This window comes from Megalops cyprinoides, chromosome 24 (assembly GCF_013368585.1).
Source record: "Megalops cyprinoides isolate fMegCyp1 chromosome 24, fMegCyp1.pri, whole genome shotgun sequence".
NCBI lineage: Eukaryota > Metazoa > Chordata > Actinopteri > Elopiformes > Megalopidae > Megalops > Megalops cyprinoides.
The window spans coordinates 6210485-6235567 of NC_050606.1; the positions used below are offsets into that span (position 1 = coordinate 6210485).

At 51.4% G+C, this 25083-nt stretch overlaps 1 protein-coding gene across 1 annotated transcript in view; it reads left to right on the forward strand.

The window, feature by feature from the left end:
* The window catches only part of phlpp1 (PH domain and leucine rich repeat protein phosphatase 1), a 56379-nt gene extending 31522 nt beyond the window's left edge, over positions 1–24857 (forward strand). The window contains exons 2-17 of the mRNA XM_036519048.1: positions 1099–1295; positions 4122–4247; positions 6215–6363; positions 10343–10489; positions 11018–11245; positions 12912–13114; positions 13847–13907; positions 14429–14524; positions 16721–16876; positions 18980–19180; positions 19377–19539; positions 20777–20907; positions 21886–22002; positions 22316–22510; positions 22720–22948; positions 23375–24857. Of these exons, the coding sequence (XP_036374941.1) occupies positions 1099–1295; positions 4122–4247; positions 6215–6363; positions 10343–10489; positions 11018–11245; positions 12912–13114; positions 13847–13907; positions 14429–14524; positions 16721–16876; positions 18980–19180; positions 19377–19539; positions 20777–20907; positions 21886–22002; positions 22316–22510; positions 22720–22948; positions 23375–24520 (3545 nt within the window). The 3' untranslated portion in view covers positions 24521–24857. The remainder of the gene's footprint in view (positions 1–1098; positions 1296–4121; positions 4248–6214; positions 6364–10342; positions 10490–11017; positions 11246–12911; positions 13115–13846; positions 13908–14428; positions 14525–16720; positions 16877–18979; positions 19181–19376; positions 19540–20776; positions 20908–21885; positions 22003–22315; positions 22511–22719; positions 22949–23374) is intronic.
* Positions 24858–25083: the final 226 nt, after the last annotated feature.

The following is a 25083-nucleotide window of genomic DNA, read 5'->3' on the forward strand; positions in this document are numbered from 1 at the left end:
GTTTTTTTATTTCTATTTTTATTGTGATGGGGGGGGGGGGGGGGGGGGTGGAGGTTATGGCATCTGTAATAACCTATAAACCGGCAAATATGATCTTTTAACTGACATGAACATTATTAGACAAAAGTAACATTCCTCAGCCGAAATACCAAAAGAAAAACTCCAACAATAGACATAGCAAACACAGTCAGGTCACAGTCAGCTGTTTGGCTTCACACTATCCAGTCTGTGTATTATCTGTGTTGGTTGTCAAAGCATATGTGTGATCACTTTAAATAAGTAACAGTAAGTTTCTTCTCTCTGGCTATATGTGGGGGTTGGGGGTCATTCAAATAAGCACATTATCATAGAGGAAGTTACTAAAATAGGCAGCCATGAAGATGGTACACAGAAAAATTCTTTTTTTTTCTTACTGTTCATCAAAGCTGGCTGACTAGTTGTTGCTAATGAATAACACAAGGCACCATCAAAGTGTAAGTTAACCAATGAGAGCCGGCCATATATAGACTATTATCTTAAAACGCTGTTGGTTTTGACAGCAAATCGATATGTACAGGACGGGCCTTGACCCTAAACTGTAAACGGGAGGTGTGAACTCCGCCCTGAATGTGCTCTCAGAGAGGCTGGTCTGCGCTGGGGGAGTGTAACACAGTGTGACAGGGTGTTACAGGGTGTGACGGTGAAATGCGTCCTCTCTGTCCCGCCGGAGCGTGTCTCTCCCAGCGGCCAGACTTCGCAGGCCGGCCGCTGCAGCACCGAGCCGGGGTCCGTCCCTAATAAATCACATAGGAGGAAGTGCCAGATAAGTGACAGGGTGTGAGAGGGACAAATGGCCTGGGTTTGCATAAACAGCAGATGTCATGATTACCCATTTATCAGCACCACGTTTGTACCTGTCTTTCCCCAAGACGCAGGTTTCCCCCCGAGAGGCCAAAACGGGCGAACCGGGAGTCTGAGCGATGTTGCTGGTGCTGATATGCAGAGTCGGCGGCCTTCACAAGGCTAGCACGCTCTGATAGCCCTGTGAAGTTGCTGTTCTCTCTCTGAAGAGTCCCTGTAAAATGCTGTTCTCTCTCTCTCTCTTTCCCATGGTTCCAGGGAAGCCTCACAGCATTGAGAGCTCGGAGAGGGTCCAGCTGTCCGGGACCTACAACGTGCGTAAGGGGAAGATGCAGCTGCCGGTGAACCGCTGGACCCGCCGGCAGGTCATCCTGAGCGGGACCTGCCTCATCGTCTCCTCCGTCAAGGACAGCCAGTCGGGCAAGATGCACATCCTTCCCCTGATTGGCGGAAAGGTATGGACAGTCCCCTCCCCCTCTCCCCCATAGGTCCCAGCGGCCTCTCCACCGTTGTCAATAAAGGATTACATGAACTGCTATTGGTTAGGAGCTGGAGGTACTTAGGTGTCTTGCTAGTACATTTTTGCCACCTAGTGGTAAGATAAAGGTACTGTCATTGCATTGGGGGAGTGGTTCACTCAGTTAGCCAGCATTGTATGTATGCACACTGACAGAAGCCCTGAGGGGTTGCTTTCCTCTTGCCTGCTTTTCGACAGGTGGCGGATATCTTACAAACGCTTATCTTTTTCCTGTCAGCATTTTGTCATATCAGTGTGAAATGAGGTTTGTGTGCTTTTTTTGTATGTGGTCTGTGCTAGGATGTGCCTCACCCCTCTCCCTAGGGTTCACTTTCAGAGCGTTTTTCTTTTCACAAGGTGCTTAGAAATCCTGTTCCAACCTAAAGATGCAGACTACCATGAGGCTTTCAAGCCAAATGGCTGCCACAGTGACTGCTGTCCACAGTTCACAGTCTGCCAAATACAAGCTGAATTAGTCATTGCTGGTTAAATGTGAGTCTTGCTTAGAATGCTGTCAGACGTCATTAACATTTTGTGGAGAGTGAGTTTGGCAGTCATATTGGGTCTGACCCTCTTGACTTAGAAAACCAAAAAACACTTCAAAAGCCTAAAATACTCCGCACGAATCAAAGGATCAAAACAAAAGGCTTCCTTTCATTATGGCTTGAAAGCCTAATTAGGTATCTCTGCCGAATGACAAGAGATCAGGAGTGGGTGCTTTTTAATACCAAAGTAACCATCATAAGGTGGACCCCTATTCCAATCACGAACAGTAGCTGTAGATGGGTGTTTGTTTTTTGCACTGTCATCTCCACAAGGGCTGAGTTTGAGTCTGGCACCTGTCACAGACTGTGCTCTCTTCATTCCTCTCTGAGAGCACAGGGCCCTCTCTATGGGAGAGACACCAAGCAAAAAAACAACTCCTTTTCACTTCATCTTCAGACACGGGCTGGACGTGCGAGTTAAATCCTGAAACGCCTGTCAGATTTAGGCATATCAAAAACCGCCGATTCGGGGGGAAAACGTCAGGCCCATATGCCGCGTGCACAGTTCGCCGAGAGTCCGAAACTGTGTTCTTTTCCGCACCGTATCAAGGGGGGCGTGCGCATGTCCTTATCGAAATGCCCCGAATGTTCCATGGCCCCTCAGGGTGAAAGCCCATCTTTGTCCTGACTGGCCCTGTCATTTTCATTAGAACAGGCTGTTCATTTGGCACCAGGCTTCGCTCCAAACAATCGCCTGCTTTTCCACCGCCGCATTTCTGGCGTGTCTTCGACAGTGCCCGTTTTCCGAGTCACGGCCTGCCCGACGGATGGGTTTTCTTTCCGTTCTGTCCGTGTTTGAGGGGACAGAAGGACTTAGCCAGAGGCCGCGCTTTTAATATTTTTGCTTTCCGCTAGCTCACTGTCGCAAACATGACTCACCGAGCAGGCGCATGTTATGCTATGCGTGTTACCAAACAGCCCTAGAATAGCCCCTCACGATCCAAAAGGTCCTTCTCAGGGCTTTTCTTCCTGCTTTGAGCCTCACTGCTACCTCTGCTTAGCATCTAAACGCTGACAGTAGAATACAGAGAGGCTCCTGTGGCCGCCCAAGACCCCAGCGGAAATTTTCCGCACCCAAGTTTCCTCAGCTCCCATCTTGCACTGCTGCCTAGCACGATAGGCCTGGCGTGTGGCAGAGTGGTAAGGAGCAGGGCTCATCACCAAAAGGTTGCTGGTTCAATTCCCTGCAGGGCCACTGCTGCTGAACCCTTGGGCAAGGTACTTAACCCAGAATTGCCTCAGTAAATATCCAGCTGTATAAATGGATAACATGTAAAAACTGTAACCTGTTGAAGTCATTCTGGGCAAAAGCGTCTGCTAAATGACAATAACGTAATGCGGCTGCTGTATCTCCTACCACCATTGACCGATTCCTGTCTACGCCCTCTACCCTTTGCCTGCTGCATCACACAGGGCCAACGTGTGAAACATAAAAGGGTATTATTACTGACGGGAGCGGCTCTATTAATATCCTGACTGATGTGCAGTTCGGCGGAATGCTGCTTTATTTTCCCTTTGGTCTGAAATAGAACGCATCGCTGGCGTGTTGATTTAAGCTTCGCGTTCCACGAAAACTTCTAACAGAAGCCCCGAGGGCTTGCTTTCCTCTTGCTTGCTTTTCGACAGGTGTCGAATATCTTACAAACGCTTACCTTTTCCCTACCACCATTCTGTCATATCAGTGTGAAATGAGGTTTGTGTGCTTTTTTTCAGCAGTGTGCTTTATAAAGATCGCGTGTTACGCATATCTACAGTACCACTTGTACAGTACCATTTTGGACACACAATTAAGATAATGGGAAACATGCATTCAAAACCAGTTTAATCTAAAGACTTGTGCTTAATTGCTTGAAATTTGTTTCTTAGATGTTTTTTGGCCACGTTCAAGAATCTGAAATTTAACATAGTTTGATTTGTTTTAACATAGTTTTGATGTCTTTACTATTATTCTAAAATGTGGAAAATGGTAATAATAAAGAAAAACCCTTCTATGAGTAGGCGTGTCCAAACTTTTGACTGGTACTGTATGTGGTACTTGACATCAATTTTATATTTTATGGGGAAAAAGTCAGTTTTTGAATGAGCCCAATTGAAAGAGTTTAGCTGGATATTTAGTACCAGATACACACCGGGTCAACGGGACATACATGGCGTGTATATGGTGCGCATGGTGTGTGTCCAAACAGGCAGTGACCCTGTGCTTGCTGTGTGTGCTGCAGGTGGAGGAGGTGAAGAGACACAGCCACTGCCTGGCCTTCAGCTCGGCGGGACCTCAGAGCCAGACCTACTACGTCAGCTTCGAGAGCTTCACCGAGCACCTGCGGTGGCAGCGCCACGCCTCCAAGGTGAGTCAGGCTCCGCCCACCCCCCCCAGCTCATCACCTGAGCACCGATAAGCCCAAGCATTTTAATGTGACAGACACTCTAAGCAGGAAGGACCCCATTATATTACATTACATTACAGTACCAGCATTTAGCAGATGCTCTTATCCAGAGCAACTTACATAGGTTACAGTTTTTACATGTTATCCGTTTATACAGCTTGATATTTGCTGAGGCTGGATTAAGTACCTTGCCCCAGAGTACAATGGCAGTGCCGAATCGAAACAGCAGCCTGTTTCGTTACAAGTGCTACTCCTTACCACTGTGCCACACTGCCGCCCCATTAACGTGTGTCCTGGCCCCCTGACAACTTAAGATGCTCTACTGATAACTCCCCCAATGCTGTGAGCGTCCGCGTACACTGTGATTGATTGTTATGCATGCCTACATGAACTATGACTGAGTACAGTTAATACGACTGCCCAAACTGCTGGTCAGCTCCTGCCTCGAATGCACATTTAGTGAGCGGCTGACATGTCACAGAGGGGCCGTTCGGAAGAGCGTGCGCGGGGACGGAACGCCCTTTTAATGCCCTCTGTTGGCGCTTCACTGAGCCCCGACCGCAGCAAAAGCACTCTGATACACACAGGCATGCGGTATTCATACCATGCATTCTGTAGCACAATGGGGTAATTACGGCAGTAAAGAGGCCAGCGACCCCTGCCCTAATGATTACAGTGCGGCCACGGCGTGCTGGAGAATCCTTTTTTTCACGCAGCACACTCCCCCAGCCCCCCCCCCTTAAACAGAACAGGAAAAACAGTGCGTTCTACATCCCCAGCCTGGAGTCCTAGTTTTCTACCGCGCTTTTCCCGGGGCCCGCCCTCGTGGGGCGACCCAGGAGGCCCGTTTCTGAAAATTTTCCCCGAGACAACCTTGTCGCGTAGCCGCGCCATGGCCCGGAGGAGAGCCCAGAATAGAGGCACGGAGTCGCGCGGGTTTTTTTTTTTTCGGACCGGGTCCTCCGAGACAGCGCTGCGTCGTACCATTCTCACTGCTGGCGTGTAAAGTGATGCCCCCCGAGGAGGAAGGTGTGCCAGAGCAGAAAATAAGGAATATCAGTAGGATTGTCTGGATATGCATCAAAATACTCTGCACATATCTGAAAACAGATGTATAAAATACTTTCTGCAATCTTTGCAAAATTGGGGTTTGGTGGTTAAGGAGCAGAACTTCGATTCCCTGCTGGGGCAGTGCTGTTGTACCCTTCCAAGGTATTTAACCCACAGTTGGCTCAATAAATATCCAGCTGTATAAATGGATAACATTGTTAAAAAAACTGTAACCGATGTAAGTCGCTCTGGGTAAGAGTGTCTGGTAAATGCCAGTAATGTGATGTGAAAACTGCTTGTGTGGAGGTGGCAGAGCGGTGTCTTCTGGCAGTAAGTATGTGTTTAACTTAATGTGTCTTAGTGTCACCTGCCCCAGACTGATTTCCAGGTGGTGTAACTCCACTGATGTCAGAAAGAATGGGGGGAATGCGAAGATGAGTGTAATAGTAGAGTTCCAGGAGTCAGATTTGATCATTTCAATGCTTTTGAAAGAGGATGTTCTCTTCCCAGCTCAGAGTGGGGATCAGTAGATGAAGGTATAGTGCAGGGTAGCAGACAGGAGTGACCTAACAAGAGCAGACTTTTACATTATCCTCCACTATTTTTCATCTTCCTCTCCCTCTCCCCCCCCCCTTTTCTCCTCTTCTGCTTCCTGTCTCTTCTCCCCACTCTTCCTCTCTCTCTGTCTCTCTCCATCTCCCCCTCTCTCTCCCCCTCTATCTTCTGTCTCCCTCTCTCCTTCTCTCTCCTTATGTCTTTGCCTCTCTGCCCATCACTCTCTATCTCTCTCTCCCTCCCTCTCTATTTCTCTTTCTTTCTCTCTCTTTTTCCCTCTCCCCCTCTCTCCCCCTCTCCCTCTCTCTCTCTCTCTCTCTCAGATGGTGTCGCAGCGTATCAGCTCAGTGGATCTGTCCTGCTGCAGTCTGGAGTACCTGCCCCCCAACCTTTTCTACAGCCAGGACCTGACGCACCTCAACCTGAAGCAGAACTTCCTGCTGCCGGGCCGCGGCCTGGCGGAGCTGCAGAGGTAGGTGCCCGTCCCGCACCGGAGCTGGGGAGGAGGGAGATTTTAGCATTCCTCACCTCTGCTTCACTCTCTCTCCCTGTCTCTCTATCTTAGTGCGCTGTCTGGTCCCTGTGTATTTTGGTAGATTAGGAGAAAGTTGACATGAGTATGTGTGTGTGTGTGCGCGCGTGTGTATGTGCGTGTGTGCGTGTGCGCACGTGCACGTGTGTGCATGTGTGTGTGCGTTGGTCTGTGTGAATTTGTTTATTCACAGCTGACCTTCAGCTGGTAAATTATCTATTCTCCACATAGAATAGTACATGAAGTTAATCACAAGGCTGTTGTACATACACAGCAGAAAGCAATATTTTTCCTGTGCGTGTGCATGTGTGTGTGAATGCCTTCGCAGCAGTCAGCAGATTTCTGGGTTTTGGGATCTGTGGTAGCTGTTTTCATCACTGGATCTTACGGCAGTCATGGGAGAGTACAGCCTGTAAATCTCCTCCTGGCACGTCTGGAGTCTCCAAGCGTGTACAGCATGTGCTGGCTACTCTCGGGGTTTAGCACCTCTGAGTCTCATAGCCTCAAATTTATGGGACCCTACATTACGCTGGACACAAGATTACGATGGATATTAGGTTGTGCTGGCCTCTAGGTTAAACTGAACTTTCAATTAAGCTAGACTTTAAACTGCACTAGATACTAGATGCTGCTGGACTCCTGTATTACCCCCGATTGGTCCAAAAGTGTGACTGGAAGCCGCTCCATCGGGACAGTGGAGAAAATAACTGCTCTTTATTGTGCTCCAAACCAGAGCCAGAACCAGAACCAGTCCAGAACTGGAGCCACATAAATGAGCTCATTTTGCACACAAAATTTTGGGATGTTTTATCTTGGGTGGAAGTTGTCTTGCAGAAGGTTGTAGCTCAGTATAGCAACTGCAGGTCCCTTTAGTTTGAACTACACTTGACCGGTGTACCCTCAGGGGACCGGCAATCTGGTTCTCGCCCACACATAATTACAGGCCGGAGGTGACGGGTAGGCTCTAATCATGACCGTGGCACCAGCCCTTTTTAGGTTCTAATCCTGCGAGTGTGAGGGTGTGAACTCCTGTCCCGGTGGGCGCAGGCCTGAGGTATATTCTCCCAAGCGCAGTGATTGGACAGCTCTGTGGCCAATGACGTTTTCTCCAGACCGAGTGCTAAGTGTTTGCTGCGTGTCCTGCCAGTTGAGGAGCATGTTGGGTAGATTAGAGGGGAGAGTGGAGAGGATTAGAGGGGCACAGAGGAGCACAACCCTAAGGCAGGCTCCTTTACGTCTGTGCCTCTCGTCGAAACACTGGCAGGGGCCGACTCCCCGCCCCAGACAGTAAAACGCTCTGTGGCACCGATGGCCACTGGCCATCCTCCGACGCAGACTGAAGACACACCTCAATCCCCACCGCCAAACACCCGTTGCTTGCGTTACAATTCATGTGTAGTATCGGGATTTGGAGTTTTGGATTCTGTGATCTAGTGACTGTGATGTATGGTAGTTTACTGGCTTCCCTTGTCTAGTCAGGTTTCACTTGTGGTAGGGCTTGAATAGTGTTACGCTCACACTCACTGGTCTGAGAGCGTTGTTAGCCTGGTAAGACACTGTTGCACATTGAACTTGGATGGATACACTTCTGTTCTGTTGTACTGGAAGCCGCTCTGGATAAGAGCGTCTGCTAATGTAATGTTATGATGGGCGGATGGGACACGCTGGGGATTTCAGGGGTTCCCCTGTAAACGGAGACGGGACGTAATGGGACTCCTAGGAGAGGGGGGAGGTGCTCAGACCCTGACATCTCAAGAGATGTTGAAATAAGGGGCGTGGCAGAGGGAGAGGAGGGGCTGACAGGGAGGTGGAGGGAGGAGGGGCATTGTTATGTAATTTTTCCCTCGTAAGAACACTGCACTGAAATATTCATTTCTGGCCCTCTTTTTTCCCATAATTCTGGCAATTGTAAAAAAAAAAAAAAACCCTCAGCTCGTTATTAGAGACACCAGATCCAGGCTGCTGCATATCGCCCAAAGCTGGGCTGAAGCACCGTCTGATCTCCACCTCGCCGGAGCAGCTGTAGAATAATAAGAGACAGGAATGAAGAGAAGGGTGGGAATTTGAGAGCTGGTGTGTATCTAACACTCATTAGCATGGTGAAGCACAGGCGTGTAAAGGAAACTCCAGGCGGTTTTTTAACCATGTTTGACACGAAAGAGTGCAAACAAAGGAAACCCATTAAAGGCGTTCAGAGGCAATTTACGCTCTCGTTCTGTATTTGCTGTCTGTCTCTCAGCACTAGAATGCGTACTGTGAGAATTCACTATGGTGCACTGCCATTTTAAGTGGGCGCTGTCTCTCTTAGCCAATCAGTGTTGCTCAAACTGCTAGCATTGCCTGGAGGCTGACCATTCTCCTGGCTTTGATTGGCTAAAAGAGGTAGAGCCCACCCAGCCTGGCTGGTAAGTCATAAGATCAAAGGGAAGCTGTGGAAGATACTGGTGAACAGACAGCACAGCCCCTTGCTCACACACACACACACGCACGCACACACTCACTCACATGCACACACGCACATACACACTCACACTGGCACACACACGCACTCACTCACACACTCACTCACTCACTCACACTCACACACACACACACACACACACTCACACAGTCACACACTCTCATTACCAGTCCTTCCTCTCTCCCCCTTTGAACATTTGTTTCCACCCCACACACAATTTGAGGAAAGAAAGTTTTTTTTTTTCCTTCTCTATTTTCTCCTGGATTGCCCGGCCAAGCTCAAAGCCTCCGCCGCGGCGCTGTCACAGTGATTTTCCACTCTGTTTATTGTTGTGGGGCGACCCGAATGCGCAGGAGTGTGAAGGTCCTTTATTACCCCATTGTACCGTCATAAATTTAAAAACCCGTGTCAGGGTCCGCTTTGAACCGAAACGCCGGGGAATTGGATTGTGGTGCTGCCCATTATTGATCTGTTGCCGGGGCAGAGTGCATGCTGGGTATTAAAAAAAAAAAAAAGAAACCTGAAAGACTCCCGGTGCTCCGAGAAAGAAGGGCTGCTATTCTCAGGAACTTATTTTCTGCACCAGTTTTGCAGCCCACATTCCGAAAGTTACCTCCCGTCCTCTCCCCTTTGAGTCAGCAGCTTGCGTCTGCGCTCTCGTGTGTGTGATGAGACGATAACCAGGCCAGCAGCAGGGAGGCTGCCGATGTCTCAGTCTTTTTTTTTTTGGGGGGGAGGCAGTGAAACTCGGGGAACTTGCGTTTAACAGAATGAGTCCAAAAAAAAAAAGAAGAAACCAAAAAACCTCCAAATCTCGCTTGGTGTGCTTGTTCCAGCCAGCCACCACAATCACGCCTCCGACCGCACGAATCTGCCGCTGAGGGCTCATGGGAAATTGCTGTCAGGAGGTGTCAAATCCAGGGCAGCGTCGGGCCGACGGCTCAATCAAGCCTGATTAATTAGGAGCTCGGTTGGCGCGGAGAGCGCCCCTCTGAAGAGGGGAGGCCTCTCCCAGGCCTCACGCAGGGCACAGACCTGTGATTCGGAACCTCACAGGGGCACCGCTCCCCCTGTCCCTCTGTCCACCCGCTAACAGCAGGCCGCCACAGATCAACGTCTTGATTGACAGGTCTGTTAGCCAGTTATGACACGCAAAGCCACATCGCAGCCCAGCTGTCTGTTTTCGTTGGAGTCGAGGGGTATTTGAAAAGTGAGGAGAATTCAAAAAGCATATTTGAAAAGGATGTTCAGAAAGTGAGGAGAAGATAGAAAAGAGCATGGACAGAGAATGGCTTGTACAGGTGTTTCCGTGTTTTGTACGTGTCTTTCATTTAGCAGGTGCTCTTATCCAGAGCAACTTCCAGCACAAAAGTATGTGTGCAGTGTGTCAGTACTCTGCGTCTAAAGCACACTGTTACTCTGTCTCAAACCCCCCCCGCCTCCCCCCTTCCCCCACAGGTTCTCCAAGCTCCGCAGCCTGAACCTCTCCAATAACCGGCTGGGGGAGTTCCCCCTGGCCATCTGCAGCATCTCCACCCTGACCGAGGTCAACCTCTCCTGCAACTACCTGACCTCCGTGCCCGGCGCCGTGGGGACCATGCACAAGTGAGTCACAGGAAGTGATGCGGGTCTGGGGTCGGGGGTCTGAGGAGCTGGGACCGGTGGAGTGAGCAGCTGCATCTGCTGGTCTCAGCGATCAGCGTCGCCTTGGAATAACTTCCATAAGCCGTTTCAGCAGTTTCTGACCCTGTGAGACACAGCAGGTGGGAGTGTGGTTAAAAATAGAGATCAGATTGCCCTTTTTTATCAGGGCTGAATAGAACTGAAGGTCTTCGGAGGGTTTTTTGTATGCGAGAGCGAGTCCATATTGTAGGGACGCAGGTGTGGCTGTCCATCTCCTAATAGCTAAAGCGGAGGCTGCAGAAGAGACTGGTTGGAATCCCCCTGCATTCCAATACGGTCTGAAGCACGGAACATGCTGCTAATGCCCTCTAGTGGCGGTAGCTGGAGCTGCGCAGTCAGTGTTGCGATATGAATGGAGGTAATTTGAAAAGGGCTCAGTGGGGTATGAGAGTGTGAGTGTGTTTTAGGCTGGTGACTGTACGTGTGCTCTCTGTGTGTCCCCCCCCCCAGCCTGCAGACCTTCCTCCTGGACGGGAACTGCCTGCGGTCCCTCCCGGCCGAGCTGGGCGAGTTGCAGCACCTCAGTTACCTGGGGCTGTCCTTCAACGAGTTCGGCGAGGTGCCCGTGGTGCTGGAGCGGCTGGCCGCCATGGAGCGTCTCTGCATGTCCGGCAACAGCCTGGAGGCCCTGCCCCTATGCGCCTTCCGCCTGCTGCGGGTCAAGCACGTGGACCTCCGGTACGCGCTAACGCACCTAACGCACCTAACGCACCTAACACAGCTAACACAGCTAACACAGCTAACACAGCTAACACAGCTAACGTAGCTAACGTAGCTAATGCAGCTCACGCTGTTTCAGACCATGCACCTTACAGCACACAACAGCCTTAATCCATCATTTTAACCTCCTTTACCTGTAGCTTTACATAAGAATGTGTATAATTTCTTTATATATTATAATTACATGTAATTATATATATTGTATGTTATATTATAAGGAAATTGTTATTTTTAGGCCCTTGTCTTTCTTTTATTACTTATTTTGAAGAAAAAAAATCTTGAGATAAACAAAATCTTGCCTTTTAGAAATGTAGGTGCCATTTCAGAATTTTTTTTTTGTCCTGTAATGAGAGAATGTTTAAGATTTTTAGTCGTTCTCTTTCTGGTTTTGATGTCTTGGGGCCATGACGTGTAGAAAAGAATTTACAAAACGGTGTGAGAGCCAAGTCATGCAGACTGTGGAAAACGCTAGCACGAGAGCACGCAATCATTAGCAGAGACGACTTGACCTCCAGTCTGTTTTTTTTTTTATACTGGAAAAACGCTCACTTAGAGTGACTTGCACATTTTGAAGTTAATTGATCATCTTTTTGCACAGTGTTCCCCGTATGTGTCGGACAGAGCAGAGTCAGCACTCTCATCACGTGAGTGGGCGCAGCCCGCAACCCTCAGGCGGGGTGGGAGGGGGGGGGTAGCAGTGAAGTTTGAAGTTCACACCCAGGGTGTGATTTGTTAATAGATCACACGTTTACGCGCCCGGAGTGTGGGGTGATGGGCGGAGCCGTGCCAAATGGAGTGGGAAGTGACGTCCCTGCCAGTCCCCCTGTGACACGTGACACTGCGTTTCTCTGCTCGTCTGGTGCCACAGGCTCCACTGCACAGAGGACACCTTCCTCCTACATTTGGAGCAGCTGCCGAAGGCCCCCTCTCTATCCTGCTTTTTGTAGCTTACAACCCGGTGGATTCAGTTTTTATTCTTATTCAGGACACATTTTTCATCGGCATCTGCTTCCTTAACTGGCTGCAAATGCTGTAAAAAAAAAAATAAGCCAGCCCATATAATGTGGCCCCTCAAGACCAAAAGGAGACACTGCCAAGTAGTGATGCGTGGCATTCACACCAAACCAGCTACAGGACTCACGAAACCAGCTACAGGACTCACGAAACCGGCTACAGGACTCACGAAACCGGCTACAGGACTCACGAAACCAGCTACAGGACTCACGAAACCAGCTACAGGACTCACGAAACCAGCTACAGGACTCACGAAACCGGCTACAGGACTCATGAAACCGGCTACAGGACTCACGAAACCAGCTACAGGACTCACGAAACCGGCTACAGGACTCATGAAACCGGCTACAGGACTCACGAAACCAGCTACAGGACTCACTGTGTGTGGCATCACTGACTTGTCTCTGCATGTTCTCCCCACCTTATCCTCACCCTGCCCCTCTTCCTATCCCACCTTGTCCCCAATCCATCTCCTGTCTGTCTCTTCCCTGCCCTCACCCTGTCTCCACCCTGTCTCCTTTGTATTTCCATCCGTCTCCTCTCTGTCTCCACTATGCCTCCTCCTTGTCTCCTCTCTCTATCCTCCCTGTCTCTTCCCCATTCGCTCTAGCCTGAACAAGATCTGCCAGGTGGTTCCTGAGGAGCCGGACTTCCTCCGCCACGTGACCCACTTGGACCTGCGGGACAACCGGCTGCAGGAGCTGGACGCCTCCCTCTTCCCCCGGCTGGAGGTGCTGCACTGCGAGAGGAACCGGCTCGCCTCCCTCACTGTCCGGGGCAGCCTCCTCAAGGGCCTCTACGCCTCGTCCAACGGTGGGTCACCCCCGTCCCCCTATCCCCTCCTGTCAGCCTGTCACTCAGGGCCACTCACTCACATAGCTAGGCTTACCGAGGTGGGGACACCACAGGCCTCCGAGAACTGGCACACTTTACACTCAGAGTCCAGTGTTCTAAACACTATTTCAAACCTCAGTCACACGCTGGCTGTCCTTCTAGTGATCTAGTGACAGCCTCACTCGGGGTCACTCTCTCTCACGACTGGGCATTACCACGGTTACTGTGGTGGTGACATCACAGGCCCCATGGCCCAGCCCACTTTATGCTCAGAATCCAGTGTTCTAAACACTGCTGCAAACCTCAGTCATAGGCTACCCCTGTTCCTCTAGTGATTGGAGCAGGTGAGTCACATGACTGTGGATTTAGTGGAGAGGTCAGAAGATCACAAAAAATAATATTTGTGAGTGAAAAAGGATTAAAATATGAAAGTAGTAAATCTGAAGAGAAAAGGCACTTTGTTTTTGTAGGTTGTAGAGTTGAGCTAATTTGAAGAGAATCTGAGATGAGACAGACGCACACAAGGTTGCATAGTGTTTGGTCAGATTGAGCCTCAGGGCTGTGTCGTAATTAGCTGAGTTCAGTCGCATGGCTGTGCAGTGATTGGCCGAGCTGGGCCACATGGTTGTGCAGTGATTGGCCGAGCTGGGCCACATGGTTGTGCAGTGTTCTGGATGCTCCTCACTCTGGACTTGTGCTTGTTTTCCCCAGAGCTGTGTCAGCTGGAGGTCTCCCCAGTTCCCTCTAACCTGACCTACATAGATGTCTCCAGGTGAGCCTGAAGTCTCCAGCCACTGACCCTACCCAGTGTGGTCAATACTCCCACTGTGTGTTCACAACTGTGTTCACTGCCGCACCTTCATCATGGGGACATGGCGGAGGCCTAAAACGCATAAGCAGGAAACTTAAACTGTCATCATGTTCCCTCCCGTATCTGCTTCCTTCTCTTCGCCCTTTCTGGTTTATCCCTCTCCGCTGCTCACCCTCTTTGTCTTCCTCCTTTTTCCTCCCTCTCCCCTACCTCCCTTTCTTCTCCCTTTCAGGTCTGACTCTCTCCTTTTCCTGCCCCCTTTCAGCAAATTGTGTCCCCTATCTCTTTCCCTTCTTTGTTGTCTAACACCCATCTCTGCTTCTGTCCTAACTCCTCCCTCTCACCTGTCTCCTCCTGCTCTGTTCTGATCCCGCCGCTCCCCCTGCCCCTCTGTTCTAACTCCTCCCCCTCTCCTATCTCCTCCTACTCTGCTGTAACCCCGCCCCTCTGCTCTAACTCCTCCCTGCCTCCTGGTGTTGTAGGAACCGGCTGGAGAGTGTGCCAGAATGGCTGAGTGAGAGCAGGCAGCTGGAGGTGCTGGACATCAGCCACAACCGGATCAGCGAGCTGCCCGTGCGGTGAGTGTGGAGCAGTCTGGCGGTGCCACCCCCCTACCCCAACCCCAAGCCCGCCAGCCTCTACCCTGACCCTCCTCTCCCCCAGCCTCTCCCCTGACTGTCCTCTCACAGCCCACCTGATGTGATGGAGCAGGTCTGTTGGAGCGTGAAAGGGCAGGCTTTGCCCCGGGAATAGAGTGTGCTCTAATGAACACACACTCTGCCCTGCTCTGATGTGCTCCGCTCCGCTGGTGTAATGAACCGGGGGAGTCTGGGAGCTCCTCTCCAGAGTGCCGGAGAGGAGCGCGAGGGGGGGCAGTTAGGAGGAGACACACCAGGCCTCACAGTGTGGGAAGCACAGCGCTCTCACTCCTCCAGGTGAGGGGAGTCAGGTGGATGCAGGTGTCTATTTATTCAGTCAGGGGATAATAATGAGTGGATTTGCACTTCCCGACCCCGGCCATCAGTGTCACTGTGTCATTGTGTGTGTGTGTGTGTGTGTGTGTGTGTGTGTGTGTGTGTGTATATGCGCGTGCAGTCTGTCCTGCTTCTTGCTTATGTGACCCTGCAAACTAATGCCAGCCAGCGGGTAAGACTTTTCATTCTCTTGGTATAATTTGGAAGCAGTTACATAATTCATTATTGACTGGAAGGGTTTTTTGTGCTTTGCTGGAATGTATTCAGCGCTTTTAGAAAAGGCTTCATAAAATGTTGCAGCAGGGGGCTCCATGTTGGGCACCCTGTCTTCTCCACTACAGAGGGTGCAGAGTGTGAAAGTTCGTACTCATGCCCACCAGGGGGCACTCTGTCCCACAGCTCCATTATTCTAGGTTATGATGGGGCTGTAATGGAACCTTTGGCTGAGCTCTGGGTCAGGACCCTGGAGTCAGTAAGAAAGGACCAAAGCTGCAGGTACGCTGACAGCATTACACTGGCCTGGGTTTGCGGGGTTGGCTGTGTAGCATGGGCCTCATACAGGCAAAGGCCTGAGTTTGACCCGCATCAGTTGTCGAGGAGATGACAGGACAGATTTCGATGGACTTGCGTCCGAGTAACACGAGACCTCTACCCCCTCCCACACACACCTGGACGGAGGGTCAGGGAAGGGCATCACCGTGACAACGCAACCGTAGGTTCCGAGAGCACGGTGAGGGGGGGTAAGGTAGGGAAGTCCAGGGGTGAAATGCGATCTGCTGAAGGCCTGTGTGTCCCCCCGCATCGGCTGATGCCGTTTCTCTCCTTTCTGTCCACACTAGCCCTCTCTGCTCTTTATCTCTCCTCTTTCTCTCTCTCCCTGCTCTCTGTCTCTCCTCTGTCTATCTCTCTCGTTTCCCTCACTCTGTCTTTGGCTCTCCCTCCATCTCCCTCTCTGCTTCTTCCCCCTGTCTCTCCCTCCTTCTCTCTGTCCCTCTCTCTCCCTCTCCCTTTGTCTTGTCCTCTGTCTCTCCCCGTGTCTCTCTCTCCTTCTGTGTCCCTCTCTCTCTAGTGTAATTCTTCCCCCCCCCCCCCCCCCCCCCCCCAAGCGTATCCTCCTGTTCATATGAGAAAAAAGAAATTTCTGTGACAGAGGAACAGGTTGTGTGTTTGTCCTCTGTGTTAGCATCTGTGTTAGCGCTTCAGTGCCACAGTGAGGGATGTGGGCAGGGAGCAGCTCTCTGACTCCGTGTCATTTCCCTCCAGAACGTTCTGCGGCCCGTCAGTCGTGACCAGTCCGGCCCCGTGGAAGTTGCAGATTCGGCTGCAGTTTGTTCTGTGCGTGGGCAAGCAGAGCCAGGGTTGCTCACGTCGCATTGACTGAGACGAAGCGAATCAGCTGCAGTGCGATAGAGATGGACTGCAGCTAACAAATGACTGTGCAGCATGTGGTTGTGTAGCTACCTGACTGAGCGGCTGCTGGGCCGAGACTGTCATTTGTCTAAGCTCCGTTTAATGTAAGAATGTTTGTGAAAGTTGCATAGTGAGAGACTGAGAGGTAGTTGTACAGTTGGAGTGATCTGGCTCTCACCCACACACACACACACACACACACACACACACACACACACACACACACACACACACACACGCACCCTTTTGTCTCCCTCCCTCTGCCCTCAACAGACGCCGGCCATCTCCTGTGCCCCGGGCTTCTGCAGCCTGCACCTTTTCTCCCAGCAGTGAAAGGGTTAATTACCCATAACTCCCCTGTGTTTCTGACCGCGCGCCTCTCTCTCCCAGGCTCCTCTGCAGCAGCAGTCTGCGGAAGCTGCTGGCGGGACACAACCAGCTGCAGCGGCTGCCGGAGAGGCTGGAGCGCACCCTGGTGGAGGTGCTGGACCTGCAGCACAACCAGCTGCTGGAGCTGCCCGCCAACCTCTTCCTCAGAGCCGACAGGTACCCCTATTACAGCCTAAAAACCTCTTCCTCAAAGCAAACAGCTACCCCTTTTACATCTCAAAGGCCGACAGGGGCCCCGTCATCCTCCAGCCTCTCTCTCAAAGCTGACAGGTAGCCCTGTTATACCCCCTCCAACCTCTTCCTCAAAGCTGACAAGTAGCCCTACTATAGTCTGCCAAGCTCTTCCTCAAAGCTGACAGGTACCCCAGTTACAACCCTAAACCTCTCACACAAAGCTGACAGGTGCCCCCAGAAGTCCCAAAAGTTAGGCCCTCTCTCATCCCCTCTGTGTCAGACCTCACAGGTACCCCCCCACTGCCTTGCAGCCTCCTGTACTCCCCGTGAAGTGTAATCACCGAACTACGGAGTTTCGATTAGACCTGGATGGGATGTTTTCATGTTTGTTTTGCTGGTCCCACCGCAGAGTTTCTGGCAAGCGTTTATCTAAAGTTAGCAAAGCCCGAGTCATAAAAGAGCTGCTGGCATCGGCCTGTTTTATGAGACCATATGTTCCCAATCATGGAAGAATATTTGATATCATCGCAGCATGGTCCGTTTGTCCTTGCCGCGGGGGATCGGGTCCCTCTGTGATTGATTGCTCTCCCCTGCACCGGGAGCAATACCCCCCCCCCATTTTCCTGTTATGGCTCTGAGATTGTGCCGCTCCGAGCACATGTGGGAAAGGCCATAAAACCAAGGTCAGCGGAGTATTTATGAAGTGCGCCCTCGCTGTGGGCAGAGCCTGGAGCAGTACCGTACAGTAGAGCACAGGCCAGAGCGTAAATCTCAGGGGTCAGGACAGAAATACAGGCGGTCCACTGGTGTAATGTTTGGAGCTGCGTACCTTCGACCCCGCAGGTGTGGCCTCCATCTTCCCTGGTGTCGCACCCTGGGGAACAAAACTTTACCTCCAGTAACAGAATGTTTAAGTAAGACACAAATGGAAATGCTCTGAACGAAGGTGAATGCTGTACGGAGCAAATGCAGTGGTTGTTAAAGAAATAATAATATTAGGAAAAACTGAAATATTCTGAATATTTTGAATAATGAGGAAGGACAAAGATTGAAAACTAAAGCAAATTATGATATCAAAATATAATATACCATGTCAATGTCATTATTTTATAAGTATCAAATGTCTGATATCAAAGTGTTTTAATGGTCTTCCAGGTTAGTCCCTAACTGGTCATTTCAGTTGAGGTCTCTGGTTCACTTGTAGCACTGCATGGGCTTTAAGTGTTCTTGTACATCTTGGATTCATACATTATAGAGTAACATTTATGTATTAGGTAAAGCCTCTTAGCTACATAGCTTGGCAGTCTCACACTTAATCTCGATACCTCACTTATGGGAATTCTAAGGCAGTATTTCCATAGATGTACAGTCATGTCTGACTCCGTTATGTGTATTGAGATCTCACCGCAGGGTGATGTCCAGCAATGTGACAGTCCTGGTGTTCTTACCATAGATGTACAGAATTTAATGTGAGGGACGTGGGCAGGGAACAGCACTCTAATTCCAATTCATTTCCCTCCAGAATTTTGCGGCCCGTCAGTCATGACTAGTCCGTGGGCAGAGGAATTTTATAGCAGACAAATTCTCCCAGCAGACTTAGTGTAGATGTAATGTGTCACTTTGTGACGTTCCCTCTAGTGTTTATGTAAATGTAGAGTACTGTCTGACTAAGTTCTGGTGGTCTCACAAGTGATGTACAGTTCTGTACACGTAATGTCTGTCATTATTTTGTCAATGGTTGTCTCTGTAGTTTCAGAGTTTTGTGTATGTGGATCTCTGTAGATATAGAGCACTGTCTGACAGCATTATGTCTGTGTTGGTATCAGTAGATGTAGAGTGTTGTCTGACAGTGATATATCTATGGTGGTCTCTCAGTGGAGTACTGTCTGACAGTGTTATATCTATGGTGGTCTCTTAGTTAGAGACCTGTCTGACAGTGTTCTATCTATGGTGGTCTCAGTAGAGTACTGCCTGACAGTGTTATATCTATGGTGGTCTCTCAGTAGTGTACTGTCTGATAGTGTTATATCTATGGTGGTCTCAGTAGAGTCCTGTCTAACAGTGTTACATCTATGGTCTCCCCAGTTTACGGTGCCTGAATGCTTCTGCCAATAAGCTGGAGAGCCTGCCCCCCTCCAGCCTGTCGGAGGAGAGCCACAGCATCCTGCAGGAGCTCTACCTCACTAACAACCGGCTCAGCGACAAGTGTGTGCCCCAGCTAACCGGCCACTGTCACCTCCGGGTCCTCCACCTGGCGTACAACCACCTGCAGACCTTCCCTGCCAGGTAATACAAGTACTAATACGTACATTCACGCATACACACTCACACACTCACACTCACACTCACACACACACAAACACACCCAAGCGTGCACACACACACACACACACACACACACATACACCTGGGCACACACACACAAACATGCATATATCGACACACATTCACTCTCTCTCTCCCTGTCTCTCTCTCTCCTCAGTAAAATGGCAAAGCTGGAGGAGCTGGAGGAGGTGGACCTGAGTGGGAACCAGCTGAAGGCCATCCCCACCACCATCCTCAGCTGCAGACGAATGCACACGCTGGTCGCCCACTCCAACTGCATCGAGGTCTTCCCCGAGGTCATGCAGCTGATGGAGATGAAGGTGAGGGCCAGAGCAGAGCCGAGCTCAGCCGCCAGGGGGCGCCGTTTCTCCTCAGCCACGCAAATCAGACGAGCGAGCAGCTAATGAGCAGTTCCTCTAAATCCGCGAAGTGACACGGCAGCAGACTGAAGCTGCGTTTGCGAGGCCCTGTGCGAATGGCTGACGTGCCCTGATTGAGATCTGAACTGAATTATGCGGCTGCCGCTGGTGCTGCTATTCGTGGAGCGGCAGGGCTGGAAATAGTTTCTGGGTCGTTCCAGTCTAATTGGCAGGGCCCGCAAACTCCCCAGAGCTCTGATTCCCTATCAGCACAAGGCGAATGTGAGTGGGGCTCCTGCCGGCCGCTGTGTGCATGTACACGTAACACAGACACACACACACGCACACTCACACACACACAGCACACACACGCACACACAAATGGCAAATACACCTGCGCTTACAAATACACACAAACAGCAAATACACTTACACATACAAACACATATGCACACTCACATGTACACACATGATGTACCCACACAAACATTAAATATACCTACACTTACAAATACATGCACTCACGCACAAATGGCAAATGCACTTACATATACACACACAAATAACAAATACACTTACACATACACACACACACGTGCACACACACACACATGCACACAAATAGACACACAAGTATACAGCTGCTCTGATCACTGCTCCACACTACTGTTCGGATCACTTCTCCACACCGCTGCAATAATCACTGCTCAGTGTGGGACATCAGCCTTCAGCATAACCCTCAGTTTGACTGTGTGTATATGGGACATGCCAGATCTCTTACCTGTCACTAGGAAGAGAGCTGTGTGTGTTGTGTGTTTCTTTGTGTTCACATGTAATTTCAGTGAGCAGTTGACGATGACATCACTATTGTTATGCAGTAGGAAATTTGCTGTTTTGGGTATTGATTTTAAATTTCCGTGACGGAGAAGCAATAGCAACAACAGCAATATACGTAAGGACTTGTGTTAGCCAGAGAGTGTGCATGTGTGTGTGAGTGTATATGTGTGTATGTGGCATAGATTAGGGGACAGGCCTACTACATCTAATCTGTGGTCCTTATTATCCTAGACATTTCTTTTTTGACACAGTGACCACTCCACTATGTCTTCCTGTCCACTTTGACAGCAGTGGGTTTCTTGGGCATTGGTCTCCTGGATTTCATGTGTGTGTGTTCTGACAGTGTCTGTGTCTCCCTCAGTGTGTGGACCTGAGCTGTAATGAGCTCAGTGAGGTCACTCTGCCCGAGAACCTTCCTCCGAAGCTGCAGGAGCTGGACCTGACAGGAAACCCCCGCCTAAGCCTGGACCACAAGACCCTAGAGCTGCTCAAGTAAGCAGACTGCCCTCAGAGAACCAGAACATGCCTGTACCAGGTCACACTTCCACTGCAGAGCAAGTGTGTGTGAGTCTGTGTGTTTTTGTGTGTGTGTGTGTGTGTCTGTGTCTGCGTCTGTGTGTGTGTGTGTGTCTGCGTCTGTGTGTGTGTCTGTGTGTGTGTGTCTGTGTGTGTGTGTGTCTGTGTGTGTGTGTGTGTGTGTGTGTGTGTGTGTGTGTGTGTGTGTGCATGTAGCAGTACTCTGTAATGAGATGTTCATCATTAGAATGAGGTCGTGGCAGCAGTCTGGCTGTGTGCCTGCTCATACCCGCTGGGTGGGGCTCGTGTGCAGTGCTGTCCTGATCTGCAGCTGGAACAGACACTGGGCCAACAGTCACTGCTCACATCCTGCACAGATTCCATGATCTTTATGCCATGTGGATGGGCTGTGAGCGTAAGCATAGTGAATGCGATGAGCCGTCCATGGGAGTTATAGATCAGTGAAACTCACCAGAATCTGTGCAGGACCAACCCACAAAAAACAGTCCAGGGTGAATCTGTCTGTCTGCCCACACTGCTCTTCCTGAGGTATGGAACAGCAGGGGTCTGCGGCGACACCCAGTGGAGAAGTACTGAAACTACAGTACTGCACTCCTGTAGTCATTTCCTGTTGAGCCTTTTATCTGGGTTTTATGTGCATCCCTTCCCTTTCCTGGCTGTGTTGTTCATGGCTATTGAAGTGTCAAAGTAAAGAATTGCCTTGTAACAGACACATTGAAACACAATTATTTGGAAAATATGTTGTCGCTTTCTGTAGTGTTTGCACTTTTGTATGTTACATATGTTTGTGTGTTATTTTTCCTTATTTGTCCTTTTGAATGATCTTTGTCATGCTCTCAGTGTCATTAGAGTAGCGGTCAGACTCTTCCCCCTCGTTCCTGGTGGTTGCGGGATTCAGTCCTGATCCCCTGTTTCCCCCCCCTTTATCTCCAGCAACATCCGCTGCTTCCGCATCGATCAGCCCCCCACCTCCTTTCCTGCCGGCGAGACCCCCGGCGCCCCGGCCGTGTGGAGTCACGGCTACACAGAGGCCTCCGGAGTCAAGAACAAGTGAGTCACACACAAACGAGACAGTGCTGGGGAGAGGGGTGACCTCTGCTGCTGCCAGGGCGGGGTTTATGCATCTGCTTTGAGAGGAACCTGATAATGTAATGACCTGTTGAATGATGATGCAATGTCCTGTTGATTAATGATGTAAAGTCTTGTTGATTAATGATGTAAAGACTAGTTGAGTGATGATGTAATGGCTGTTTGAGTGATGGTGTACTGGCCTGTCGTGCTCTGAGTACACACAGACAGTGCAGTGGGTATCCCTGCGATGTGTTGAGACGTGATGTCATGCTGTTGTGGGCGTGTCCTGCAGGCTGTGCGTGGCGGCCCTCTCCGTCAGTAACTTCTGCGAGGGCCGGGAGGCGCTGTACGGCGTGTTCGACGGCGACCGCAACGTGGAGGTGCCCTACCTGCTGCAGTGCACCATGAGCGACGTGCTGGCCGAGGAGCTGCACAAGACCAAGAGCGAGGAGGACTACATGACCAACACCTTCCTCGTCATGCAGAGGTACTGCTCATTCTGCCTGCCTGTGTGTGTGTGTGTGTGTGTGTGTGTGAGAGAGATACCGTGAGAAGGTGCAGTGTATTGATGTGTCTGTAAGTGTGTATGATGCTCTGAAAAGGCCCAGTACATTGACGTGTGTCTGTGTGTGTGTGTGAGATACTGTGAGAAGGCACAGTGTATTGACGTGTGTGTGTTGTGGCTGCGTTCTGCAGGAAGCTGGGCACCGCGGGGCAGAAGCTGGGCGGCTCTGCACTTCTCTGCCACATTAAACACGACCCCATGGACCCCGCCGGCTGCTACACCCTGACCGCTGCCAACGTGGGCAAGTGCCAGGCTATCCTGTGCCGCGACGGCAAGCCCCTCCCCCTGTCGGCGCTGCACAATGTGGGCGTGGAGGAGGAGTACCGGAGAGTGCGGCACAACAAGGCCATCATCACGGAGGTGCTCTCACTGTGTGTGTGTGTGCGTGTGTGCATGTGTGTGTGTGCGTGTGCGCATGTGTGTGTGTGCGTGTGTGTGTGTGCGTGTGCGTGTGTGTGTGTGTGTGTGTGCGTGTGTGCGTGTGCGTGTGCGTGTGCGTGTGCGTGTGCGTGTGTGTGTGTGTGCGTGTGTGTGCGTGTGTGTGCGTGTGCGTGTGTGTGCGTGTGTGTGCGTGTGTGTGCGTGTGTGTGCGTGTGTGTGCGTGTGTGTGCGTGTGTGTGTGTGTGTGCGCATGTGCGTGTGTGTGTGCGTGTGTGCGTGGGCATGTGTGTTGTCCGCGTGCGTGTGTGTGCATGTGTGCGCTGTGTGTGTTTGTATGTGTGTGTGTTCTCACAGTGTGCGCTTATGTGTGTGTGTGTTTTAAACGTTTTGTGTTTCCATCTCCAGGACAACAAAGTGAACGGCGTGACGGACTCCACGAGGATCATGGGATACTCCTTCCTGTACCCGTCGGTGATCCCGCGGCCGCACGTGCAGACGGTCACCCTCACCCCGCAGGACGAGTTCTTCATCCTGGGCAGCCGGGGCCTGTGGGACGCCGTGCCGCCGGCCGAGGCGGTGGAGGCCGTCCGCAACGTGCCCGACGCGCTGGCCGCCGCCAAGAAGCTGTGCACGCTGGCGCAGGCCTACGGCTGCAACGACAGCCTGAGCGCCGTGGTGGTGCAGCTCAACGTGACGGAGGACCGCTGCTGCGGCTGCTGCAGCGAGCTGGGCGCCCCCCCGCCCCCCAGCCCCGGGCCCTACCCCCCCTCCATCAGCGTGGTGATCCGGGACCGGCCCGCGGCCGCCGCGCCCCCCGACGCCCTGGCCACGCCCTCGTCCTGCAGCGAGATCAGCAGCGAGGTGTCCACGTCGGAGATGAGCAGCGAGGTGGGCTCCACGGCGTCCGACGAGCCCCCGCAGGGCGCCCCCTGCCCGGCCGAGCCCCGCTGCTGCGCCCTGCACCCTTCCTGCCTGGCGGCCGGGGCCTTCCAGCGCCAGCTGTCCAGCGCCACCTTCTCCAGCGCGCTCTCCGACAACGGGCTGGACAGCGAGGATGAGGAGCCCATCGCCGGGGTCTTCTCCAACGGCAGCCGGGTGGAGGTGGAGGTGGACGTGCACTGTCTGCGTGGCCGGGAGCGCGGCCCCGCCCTGCCCCCACCCCCGCCCCCGCCCACCCCCGAGGCCCCGGATGAGGGGGTGGAGCCCGGTGCGGGGGAGGCAGAGCAGGAGGGGCGGGGCGGGGTTGGGGGCGGGGACTGTGGCAGTCGGACCCTGGGCAGGAGGAGGGGCAATGGGTCGGTGGCCCCGCAGGAGAGGAGCCACAACCTGATCGAGGTGGCGGCCGACGCCCCCGCCAAAAAATCCGGGGGGTACTTCACCGCCCCGGCCCAGCCTGACCCAGATGACCAGTTCATCATCCCTCCAGAGCTGGAGGAGGAGGTGAAGGAGCTGATGAAGCAGCACCAGCAACAACAGCAGCAGCAGCAGCAGCAGCTGCAGAGGGTGCCCCCTACAGACCACCCAGCAGATTACTACGACACGCCCCTCTGAGGCAGCTGGACTGAGAGAGTTCGCACACACAACCTTTGACCCCCTTCCCTCAGACAAACACACACACTGCATCTCTATCAGATCAACACTAGTTCTCACGCGTCGTCAATTCACACACAGGATTAAACGTTAACGGCCACACGGACTCATTTTTACCTGTCATATCATTTTACGTGATGGAAGAACAATGCTGAAAAGCACTTTTTAAAGGAAACAAAAAACAGGCAGAACCTTTTATTTGAAATTTGTCGAATGGTACATACCAGAAATACCAAGCTTAACTGTTGTAGGTAGAGCACTTAATGATACTGTATTTCTTCAGTAAATGATGGCTTTTGGCCTGTAAAAAGTCATAGAAATTTTGTAGAAATTTGAAGACTAACTCCTAGGAGTTGCCTACTCTTTTAATGTGACTTAGTCACTTTACTAATCTTCTCTGAGAGAAAAGTTGATTTTTTTTTTTCCTCAATGATTGTAAATAGGATAAATGGTGTATACTGATGCTTTTAAAGGAGCTTCTAATGGGGGCTGGGTTTGGGGACATGCAGGGGGGTGTCTCACTC